Below are 12,237 nucleotides of genomic sequence, written 5' to 3'. Positions count from 1 at the left end.
TACTATCAAAAAGCCAACCCTTTGGCTTTGAATCACCTCGATTATTTTCTTAGATCATTTTAATAAAATAATCTATGGACCGATTCCGATTGGATATCGTAAATCGATTCTTGGTCCAAAACATCGAGTGCGTGCTGTTTGATTTGAAAACAAAATACACCCGCCCGCCCGGCCCGCTACCTAACCCGCGCTCGCCGGTCGAGTCGAACGGGCGAACGCGACGAATACAATAGTTCAACTCGGCTCAGTGCGCGACTAAGCGTGATACGGAATGATCGTGTGGTGCGTCTTGCGCGGACGTTAACTCTGCGATACATATTTTTATTTTGCGATTTATACGACCAGAATTTTCAAACGGTTTGGAGTATACAGTCGAGTAAAAGTATTTACTATTCTAACGTTTATGCGGCTCGCGCAAAATTTTGACCAAAATTGTGAATTTCCGTATAGACGCGAAAACCAAAAGTGAAGAACATTTCGAAAACAAAGGACTGTTTTGTACATTTTCGCAACAATTGCGAAATTGTGTTCAAAAAAATACTAATCGGGCAACGTCGTGTATCTATTCGTCCTCGGCCAACTAGTTTGGACCGAATCAAGAAACGAAAAACAAAAAAGCATCGATTTTACCAAAATTGTTATCATAAACGTTTTCAAATTCTCGTAAAATCATCTTGGACCTTTAACAAAACCAAAATTATAGTGAGTTCGTCGTCCCTTTCACATTCGTGCTTCAGTGGATCATTTTGCTGAATATAAAATAGAAGAACAAACATCAAACACCCTGGATTAAGTGTCGAATTGTTTTACATAATGTCTACTGCCATAATGCATCAGTCTGCGCTGTACGGCTTCGATGATCTGTTTCTGAAGGTATTTATTATTTTTGTTTCTCAATATCACCCTCATTTAATCCCAGATATTTCGCAATTAACTACATACATTCATTATCTTCACTTCACCACCACAAAAGTTGATTAAATAAATAGGTAGGTACCTACCTACATAATAGAAGAAAAAAACCGTCACACTGGAATCAAAAACGTAGGTACCTAGTCACTTCCTTCTGGTAGGTATCTACCTTTATTTATATCTATTTGTAACTTCGATAAACATAAACAACTACTAATGTCAGTGGTCTATAAAGTTTGGCTATGGTTTGCTTACCTATAGACTTCAGCTTAGAGTGGTGTATGGTTATAGGTATGAACTTACCTATAGATTAATTGAACAAGTAAAATAAAAACCAGTAAGTAAATATAGGTATAGGTACTTATACAAGGAGTTTTCAGTTTCTACTGCCTTAGGTAGGTATCTACTTGCCATATGATCTAGAGATCGGGAGGACTACCTATTCCACCCAAGTACGACACGACCCAGCATCAGTATTTTGATCAAGTAGGTACAGTCAACAACTCATTAACCCAAATTCATAGCAATCTCGCCGCTATTACCGTGCCTTAGAGGTTCATGCAGGGTAACTTGATGTGCTGTTGACTGTACCTACCGATAACTTATTTAGGTAGGTATAGCCATAAAGCAAAAAAATAAGTTAGCTTAGACTGTTGCAGAGAATGCACGGTATCGATTAGAAAAATATTCTCGTATTAGGTAATCTACCTATTTCTCTCGTCCCCCATGTTTTTGCTTCAATGGGGACGAACAGGAAATCTTGTTACCCCCGAATAAATGATCAATGAAGTATAGCTACAATAAAATAGGTAAGAACATTTGTTCTTATAACTATATGTGCCCAGAATATTTCTATTCTCCCTATTGGGGGTCAGAAGGAAAACAATTTCTCGTGCGTTGTCATGTGGTGGGTAAACAAGATGGGGGTCAAGAGGAAGGAACCGGAAATTATCGAGAAATTCCTCAGAAAATTTCCGTTGAGGATTTCTTCAATAAATCCCCGGAAATTTTCGGGGTAGATACCTACTAAAATTTCTGAAAACAAAAAATTTGTCGCCTGCATTCACAACTATTGAAACATCAACATGACTAGGTATCAATAGTAAGTAGGTAGATAGGTGGTTTCTTCGTTTTCGAGTATTAAAAATAATTCTATGTATGTCATGTCAAGTGATGTGACACTTCGTCATAGAGAATACGGATTTCATACCTACCTACGTACTTCAAAGACACTTTATAATCTTGATTGAACCTAAAATAATTTTGCGCTAATAATTGTTTCTCTTTTCTAATAAGAAATTCATTTTTAAAAAATGGTTTCATCTATATTTTTATGATCGGATCAATATTTATTTAAAACGTAGGTACTACTTAGTACCTACCTACTAACAATCACAGCTTGAGTTGAACGGCAGTACCCAATTCAAGGTAAGTTTATCCAATGCAAGCCATCAATTCAATATATTTATAGTTACCAGGTAGGTACTACTTAATTCTAGCTAGTCGTTACTCGATAATGATATATTTATTCTGTATCTTTCTCTGGAAATCAATCGCCAAATCATTAGTTTTGAAGCGGCATCAAAATTATTTAAGAAACATGCCTTTGCGCTAAAGTTCACATAGGTACCTATTCCATGTACGGACAGAATATCAACCACCGCCTCGGTCCATCCAAACTCCAGAATGATGTGGATGTAGTGTAGATAGGTTTCCTAAATAGGATCTAGGTATTTAACTAAGTACAGCGACTAGTACTGGAGTTGTATTTATTACTGCCAAACTATTTGTGTAGTTACCTATCACCTAAAATAATAAAACCAGTTGCGGTCACCTAGTTTGACATTGCCTACCTATTGACGGAGACTCGCTACAGAGATATTTTCATACATTTCCGCTAAATTAGATTTCATTTTTCTAAAATGTACAATTTTCTTGATAAACACAAACACTTCCAGTACTTGCAGATAAAAAAATGAATAGGTAGATAGTTAGGTAATTATGAGTTATCTTATATGTAGATATTGCTCATGTTGTTTTTTGTTGTTTATTTATCTTATTTGTGAAACGTACTAGGACATACAATTACAGCAGAAGTTTTTAAATATTTCCCTTACCAAACTGGTACCACTCGCATGTCATTTTTGTTTTGCTTCTTTTCAAATCTCGGCAGGGGTGGACGAGACGTGTTTAAGTGATGCGGCTCAAGTTATACTACTCATCTGTTCATTTTCCGAAACAAATCTACGAACATCGTAATAAAGATCACATTCGTCTGGCAAAGCCTGTTTTGGAGGCTGTCCGTGGTGCGATGTAAAACCGGTTCTATTAGCTAAATCACATAGTTATAAATGGCTCGCTCCCCTGTGTATGCTACCTGCTGCGTTTTTGTGCTCTTTTCTTTGCGTAAAAGGCACTTGTTGCCCAGGGTTGAGGCCTTTTTGGATCGGTTAGTAGATATAAGTACTATGTAGGTAGGTACGTAGATCATAGACACTATCGAGTTTATAACGTCAAATACATAATAATTTTAGACAAGTATCATTCTCAGGTTTTAAGAAACACTCATTAAATTCCTAAATTTTAGGTATTCATTCAAGTACCTATTTCGATCATTAAGAAACATTTAACGGCATAATGGCCTTATAAAAAATCAGGATTTTAATAACCTCTCGAAGTACCGGTATTATAGGAACGTAAATAAATTATGCAGTTAAAGCCCACATATCCCCAGTGGGAATTTGGAAAGGTGTATCGTTCGCGTATCTTTTTTGTATGGTAGTAAGCAAGCGGTGTAAAAAAAAGTCAACCATAAAACCGTTGAATAAGTGAATACACCTACAACCTTCTACCTGCTGAATCCTATTTATATTTACGAATACAACCGCTCGCCATTATATTCAAAATATTTTTTGTACAACTCTTGCATAAAGGCTTCTTTGTCCTGTATCTCCCTTTTGTTCAGGAACTATTGGTTCCATCCAAGTCCCGGAGTAGTTTTATTTTCTTAGGAAGAAATCTGCAATAGGATATCGTAAAAGAATCCCTTAAAAGCATTTTACAGATGTTCGTTTAGCTCAATCTGGACTCTGCAGATCAAATAAGATATTTCAAGTTTATTTCGTGCACGATATTAATTCGAGTGGAATTTTCAGCGTTGATGATGTGTTGGTGGCTATTTCGCTGGTTGTTAGTTGGTCAGTAAGGCGTGTAATCACGTGGGGCGGTGGAGCGTGCAGTCGCCACGGTTGCATGCAACCCGCAGTATTGCTCACCTATGCCTTTCATTTATTACTCGATTTAAAAAAAACCAGTCAAGTGCGAGTCGGACTCGTGCACTGAGGTTTCCTTAAAATTAGCTTATATGTTATGTATATATGTATATTAAAAGCTCTTATTGTCAAATTTCATGATGAGTTCAAAAGGGTGTTCCCTATAGGTTTTCGTTACCCTGTGAAGACGCAAAATACCTATGAAATTTAATTGGTCATATCTTTTGAACGCGTAGACTCCCAAGTTTGATATTTTCACAGCCAAAAGCAACCGTAGACGATTCGATATTTTCAACTTAAAATGTCCTTGACAGATTGACAACGAAGTGATCCTACAAATAAGGCTACCGTTTTTACCTTCTGAGGTACGGAACTCTAAAAAAAAGGCAAAAATATGAAAAAAAATCTTTACTGTACTTGAAGGTAACCACTGTTTTAATTCAGTGGTATTCAAGTAATGAGTAAGTTTGAAGACTTCTTGTCTCGTGCTCCTATGCGTTTCATTACTTGGCGTTATTATAATTGTCTTGTGTGTAACTTGTTGCAGTTGTCTTAATATGGCCTCTCATCACTACAATTAAATGTCGCATCCTAGAAATATTTTTTACAGACTTCATTTAGGACACTGCCGTGATTTCACTGTAGTTGAATCATTGATCACTGAATCATTGTTTAAATTAACGTTGATCAATAACGATCATTGGTCGAAATTGGTAACATCAATACAATATATTTGGTGATACGTGCTTCACTCAAGATTACGACTTATTTTCTTAGTTTCAAGAGGCGAGTCTATTTGTAAGTTGATCTGTAGTACCTTTATTACATACGCATAATAACGCCTGTTCAGAGATCCTGACAATCTTACTCGCTTTCTCTCTACGCTTCCTCTATATGTATACATACTCATTCTCTTCATACATACTCGACAGGATCCGCATAGTCTCGGTAGTTCTGATAAGGTTGATTCTGACCTACTCTTTCATTTACCTCTGCTTCGTATACCTTACAGTACATGCCGAAACGATCTTACTGTATTAATTGATGACTAGAGGAGTGCACGTGTAGTTTCTACGTTAACATTGAATCTTTGAACAAGCAATTGGTTATTATACTTGCTGGATCATGGTAGTTTCATGGCTCGTGGTTGTCACGTGACGCGATAGCTCACAACGTGGGCCGATAAAATGAAAAAGGCATGGCGTATTTGCATCCGCAGGCAAATTGTTGTCGTAAAGCGGTTATAAACTTCCGCAGAAGTTGGCACAGCCTACTGCACCATTTTCGTGACCTTATTGCTGAAAGAAAAGCAAAAACTCCCACCCATGCTCAATGTAGAAGGCGGAGTTGTTTCAGATTATTACAGAGGGGCTGATATCTCATAGTGATCTGATCACTCAAGTCGGTCATTATAGCATAAAGAAAAAGATTGAGTGATCAATTTCTATTACATGCTACTTCACGATATTCAAGTTGTTATTACTGACATTAACGAAATGTATATGGTATCAACATTTATTATTTTAATACAAAATAAAACATTGATCGCAATATGGCAGTCAAGCATGTCAACTGAATCACTTGTTAATTTATTTTTGATACAAAAACATTTTACATTTGTGTACTTAAAATGTGTCAGTAATTTACGTGAAAATGTGAAATTGCATTATCATCCTCATACAATTCACATACAGTTTATAATTTGGCGTATTGATTCGCCGTGAGCTGCCATTGAGATCATAAGGCGCAATTATAATATATCGTCTTCCTCTGCAACTCACTTCTGGTCACTTTTTACCTGCACTAATTATATGATGTAATTAGTTCTGTAGATATCTATTTTCATTAGAACATGACCAGAACTGCCAAAGTGATCTATTCGTATCTTAACAGTTATCTGCATAATGAATATGCAAGTAAATACTAGCTTTCCTCACTTTTCGCAATCTAGACTCGAAAGGTTTCTCAAACAGCCGGTTCTAGCCTCAAAGTCGACACCTCCGCCGTTTCACAACACGTTGCAGAAACCTTCCGAGTGCAACGCAAACAATTGTCGATCGTGGGAGTTCGGTAGTGCCTGCGCAGCGTTCCTTTGTACACAATAAGTAATTTTAGATTATTTCCTCTCATGCTCCATTGGCGAAATGTGATCCCTTGTGGGATTCATGGTGCCTTTTGCTATATAAATCCACTGCGACTCCGCGATCGTATTAAGGGGTCTAGTAGATTTTCTCAGCATTGCATTCACTAACATTATGTAACAAAATGAAACACACGTGGAAAATTATATAGTTCCATAACAGTGTATTGCAACCGGTCGGTGTTGTTTGATTAGCGCCTTGTTCGACATCACGCAGCTTGTTTGAGGCTGTGATTGATCAGATAAACCCGCCATGTAGGTTTTACTAACTGCTGTCGATAGGCGGAAAATCCTATTCGATTCGTTGGCACAGGCCCACTGATTTAAGTATCATGTTCATTGGCTTTAATGTCACGTCTAGATGATTGCGTCGCTTGCGTCAGGCGGGGCAAGAGGGCAAGAAGTAGCTGCGTAGGCCAGGTCCAACGGCCTCACTCGTAACCGCCACGTCCTATTTTTAGCTCCGCTCCTTTCTCCGTCGACTGGGGTCCGGACGTGAGTCAACCCTTTGTTCCCTTAGCACAACGGCCTCTGCGAATGAGAACGTGCTATACTGAAGTGCTTACACCACCAAGCTGATGTATAGTATATGCAAGTCGTCAAGGTATCAGGCTTTCCAAACACGAGTAATATTGTTTAGTTTTTTAATACGTAGCTCGCCTTGAACACACACCATTGCTCAATTTAGAGATGCCATTATGCGTCGAGGCTCATATAAACAGTCACTTATTTAACGCCAACGTGGAGGTTTTTACATGATGACCCTGTCATAAAGTCATTTTAACTATTGCCGCAAGCGACGCTGCACTTGGATGAATTTGAATAATTTAAGTAGGTATTCAAATTCATCTTAGCTCACCCAAATACATATGTAAGAGTCCCACATTGCTGATGCAAAAGTACATCTGTGTACTTTGCGTCGCCTTTAATCGTAATAAAATATTACATTTTAATGTAACTGTTACGAAAGTAAATATCATTGTGACTGATAGTTTATCTATGGAATGAACTTTGATCTCTTTGCGAACAAGTAGCTATCAAACCAAAGCATTTTGCCTACATACTGCAAAATGTAATTTTCATGGGATCTTTTATTATTTATCGCAGAACGACGATTCTAAACGTAGCATGATCATATAAAAACTTATCGTTGCCCTAAAATAACTATCTATAACATTAATCTGCATTATTTTTCGTACCTTATCTACGTTTGTTTGAATTTAACGCTATTTTTGTAGACTTGTTTTCAGCAAACATTCTAGATAAATTGTAATTCTGTTCGTGAGTCTAATATTGTTTGTCAATATTTTATTTGTGTTGAGTTCAGCAGCAAGTCTCGTAAGTGATATGCAATATATGGCGTGACGGTACCTATGAATCGAACAGGTCGGTTGGAGTGGGCATTATCACTATTGGCTCATAGTTATTTACGTAAAGTAATTATTTCAAGCAGGTTTTACACGAATTGCGGCGAAGAGATCTATTAATTACATGATTATGAAACCACTAATGTTATTGTTTTTGACATATTTATCTATTAATAATACTTTTGTATATACTGTTGCGTTGGTATGTTGGTAGATGGTACATATTAATGCTATTATGCCTAACTGCTTCGTCTTTTTTTTTTCAATTTAAATTTGAACCAATTTTCTCGCGGCTCACACAGATTTATTTATTCACGTTACTACCACTCAAATCTGCATTGTGACACGTGTATGGACACAGAACCACGCAAAGATGACTTGAACATCTGTACATTATGAATATTGACAGATGGTTTCTATGTAGACAATGTCGCTGGTAAATAGTGTTGTTAGATTTGCGACGCGACACTAATTGTTTCGGCAGAGCAAATGTGGCAAATGCGAGGGTTCATTGCCGGACACGGTTTTGTGGCGATTGGCACCGCCCACGGTAGAAACACTGTACGCCGGTTACAAAAAACTGCTAAGATTTCCATGAAAACTTTGTCACTCGGTTCGAAATATCAGACAAGAAAAACAAAAACATTTAAACAGCTGAATGTCTGTCGAAATAACACATATATTTTGTATTTGGTATTATGATAACGAGGAACATAATTCTGGGTGAAACTGTTTCATTTAGAACTGTGCTGTAATTTGACAAGACGTATCGTGATCAAAAACATCTAGTTCAATGATTTAACTGTATGCATGCAAATTATTCGATGAACACCAAGTTTAAATTTTGGTGCTGCTGAATTTACATACTGTGTACCAAGTGTCAATCATTTTATTCCACTGCACGCATATTGCGCGTCGTCATTCACTTCAATAACAGTATATAAGTCTTCTACGACATAACTCTGCCTACATTAGATACCGCCACTATAATTAATTTTTCATTATCAATCTCGTAGACTTGTTTTTATTTTCTCGACCCTTTGTTATTTATCTATTCTTTCTTCAACACGTCACTTATCAGATTAAGTTATTATCATACATTTATTGGTGTTACCTATGTCGTATAGATAAATACTGAAATGGTGTTATTTCCGATTATGAGAACTGATAAGAAAGTTTTTTTATGTTTACTTGATTGCGTGAGGTTGTAAAACTCTTGTTTTAACGTAGTTTTTATTGCCAATATTATAAAAATTGTCAGGAATGACATTGTGAACGAATCGTTGGTTAGTTGTAGTCCTTAAATTTCCTATACGTTTTAACGTTATGCTTAATGAAGTCCCACTTCATATGGGCTCAGACAAAGAACAGACGTATCGAATGAGTAAGCAAACAAGAACTTACCGTAGTTATGTAGATAGTGCATTATCTAAGGCCTTACATTGGAGTGCAGTGCATAAACAAAAGGGTACTGTACTCTATCTTATCTGGCGGCTGATAACAGCTGAAAACATTATTAGTGTTGATTGTAAATAAAGCCCGTCGACGCGGTTATACAACAATTTTACTTATAATCATCCGTTCTTTGGATCGAAATCACTTTTGCATTTACCAAAATTCCTTTTAATAACATTTCCTTTTATAATAATAGCTAGCTATTAGAAGTCATTATGCGAGATGTTGGAATAAACGAACAAAAACATGATTGCTATTCAGACCTTGTAGCAGTTTGTTTACACGGGCTTTACACGAGTTAATATTATAATTGATGTGACATTAATAGATGTTTTCAAATTATCCAAGCTCTTCAAATATTTACAAGATGTACAGACTAAAATAATGAAAATTTTAAAGTTAAATTTGCAAAGTGAGGACAATACCTTAAAGTTAAGACCTAATCCTAAAGTTCAACCAAACGCAAAGATTGTAAACTTAATTAAAATCTATGATAGGCCCGGCACGTTCTTGCAAGAAGGCTCGACTGCACTTTTGGCACACATTCGCCGCGTTGCGTCATTGCGCAGCGTTCAGAATCGGGCACAGCGCGTAACACTTTTACCATTGCCGAGCAACGACCACCTCTCGTCTACCTACTTCGCGATCCACCGCTTTACATAATTGCTCCAAGAACACATCGGTTGCGCAACACCAAAACATTGCTTCTTTGGTTGTTCGAAGCGGGTCACTGTCTCATCTACCTGGTCCACATACATTCATTACATTTTTATTTTGTTTGTTTTTAGACAGATATTCACATCTGTCTAAAAACAAACAAAATAAAAAGTTTGGATTTTGATACAAAAATATGTGTGCGCGATTATGTAATAATTTCAAAAACGACTACATTCATTCGAGATAATAAAATGACGATAAATAGTTTAATTAAAATTATAATAAATAAGGACGCATAATAAATTAATTTTGGTGAAATTATAAACTGTGAAACTTAATAAGCAAAATATTTAGTATTACATATTTAACCTCTTATTATACTTTAAAATGATACAGTTTATGTTGCGTAACGAAATTACTAAGATAATGAGAAGCTGTTCCCAATGCGAATGGAGGTGATGTACTCAATAACTCTAGTAAACAAATAAAAAGTGCAAGTTGATGTAAAGCCGCGATTGCGTCACAAACGGAGCGGAGATTTAGAAGAGTATTGGTGCAGGGCAGGGCGACTGCAATGACATTAACTTTCTTTTCTGGTTTCGTAACGCCACGGCTGAGCGGAGAGGAGCACAGAGTGGCGCCGGCGCCTGACGCCTCTACCACCGGATTATCGTTTAATAACAGATTAAGACAACAACTCCACCAATGACAAATGTCCACCAGTTATGCAACTTGTTCTGTATTAAGTTGCGCCATTAGCCACATCGGGATAAACATGAGGTCAAGTGTTCTTAGTCAATCAGCTAAGTTAATAGCATAAAAAAATCAAAAATTTCACTTATAATGCAATCATAAACTACGGGAATAATCAGGATGCAGCGATCTCATAAATGATTACAGCCTCGCTTTCGACTTGCTTTTTTGCCGCATTTAATTAACGAAAGAGATTTTACGTTTCACGGTTGGTGTGAAAAACTCGAGGAAATTCTTCCATTGGTGCATAACGGGGTAGAAAAAACTTCTCGTCTTTGTAATCGTTTCGATACGTACTCTTAACGTTAACATTTAGTACTCAAGGCGCGATTCGTAGGAGCGTCAGCGTCGCACACTTGCGCTTGCGCATGATCCGCACGATTGCAGTTTGCATAAGCACGTTGCACAAACGTGGGGTTAGGTATTACAGCGATTATAATCCGCGCGTGCTGTGATATCTTATGCACCCGTGTTGCAGGAAGCGAACTTTCGAACTGTTTCACTTTTTATGGCACAATCATTTGTTAACGTGGCTTCTTGACTTCTTCATTTTTTGCTTATAATGATTCGTCATTTTGTTTGTGAAAACGTTAATCACTCCGCTAAAACATTGAGTCAGCTCTATTTACAAAAACAGCATTGCGCTTTTAACCCAAATTTTCTAACCTCCTACTACGCATGAAAAGACGAACAATGGAATTATGTAAGTAGTTAATTGGGTCGATTAGTTTGCGTTTGCCAGTTGATTTCCATACACATTAAATTACTTAACAAGGACGACGCCTCTACCTACCAGTTTAAATTTTAAAACAATACGAACTCGCAATTGACCGCACATCGTATTCGTATCGGACGACCTCGCGAACATTTGGATGTGTCATTCGATACATTGTATTGTAACCAGTCTACATATAATATACATAAATTATTCATCCGGGTTTCGTGCTATTTACACCATTATTTGTTTAGTCATCATAGATCGCAGTGTCTACGTTTAAAATGAGAAATTGTAACGATTTAAGATATTATTGTTTATCTCATTAAAAAAAATATTTTAAAATGCATTTCGAGAAAGTGATTTTTGCAAGTCAAGGTTTATTCTATAAAATTTCGAAATCACTTTTAAATAATGAATTGTATCCATGTAGAAGAAATACAGACAATTAACTAGGTGTGGCTGGTAACCTGATAAGATGTGTATCATTATTTAATATCAAACTGTTCGTAGCTAAGTATAATCAGAATAATAGCTTCTCAGTCTCATTATTCCCTCATAATGGGCATTTAATTGCCGCGTTGCAGTAAATCATTGTTGTTTATCATGTTGGCGATCGAGGGCTAGTTCTACAACCTGTGTCTACTCTGTCTGCAATAAAATACTACAGCACAAAGCAACGATCAAGAGGAGCCGCCCTATTTAAATTCTACGTCACGTCTTCATAAATCGCTGTATGATATTTCGCATCATAACATACATAACCAACCACTACGGTTGAAATAAAATTATTGCTGAAGATAGCACGCAGTAGTTGCTTTAAAATTGATGCGGTAGTATAAGATTGGGGATATCTCAATGATTACAAATCTGCAATCAGAAAGTGAAGATCACGCAGAATCTTCCTTGAAATTATTTTTGTGTAACGCTCTAGTGTTTCCTGTAGAATAACTAGTGTATTTACGA

General features: G+C 36.8%; 1 protein-coding gene across 1 annotated transcript in view; it reads left to right on the top strand.

Moving 5' to 3' along the window:
• The first annotated feature begins 217 nt into the window (after positions 1–217).
• Tis11 (Tis11 zinc finger protein) overlaps positions 218–12,237 on the top strand; it is a 37,190-nt gene continuing 25,170 nt past the window's right edge. Inside the window, exon 1 of the mRNA XM_053752523.2 lies at positions 218–873. Within this exon, the coding sequence (XP_053608498.1) occupies positions 814–873 (60 nt within the window). The 5' untranslated portion in view covers positions 218–813. The remainder of the gene's footprint in view (positions 874–12,237) is intronic.

The sequence above is a fragment of the Plodia interpunctella genome, chromosome 12, assembly GCF_027563975.2.
Source record: "Plodia interpunctella isolate USDA-ARS_2022_Savannah chromosome 12, ilPloInte3.2, whole genome shotgun sequence".
Taxonomy (NCBI): Eukaryota; Metazoa; Arthropoda; class Insecta; order Lepidoptera; family Pyralidae; genus Plodia; species Plodia interpunctella.
Note: the sequence above shows the minus strand (reverse complement) of the source record. Positions and strands in the feature narration are given on the sequence as shown.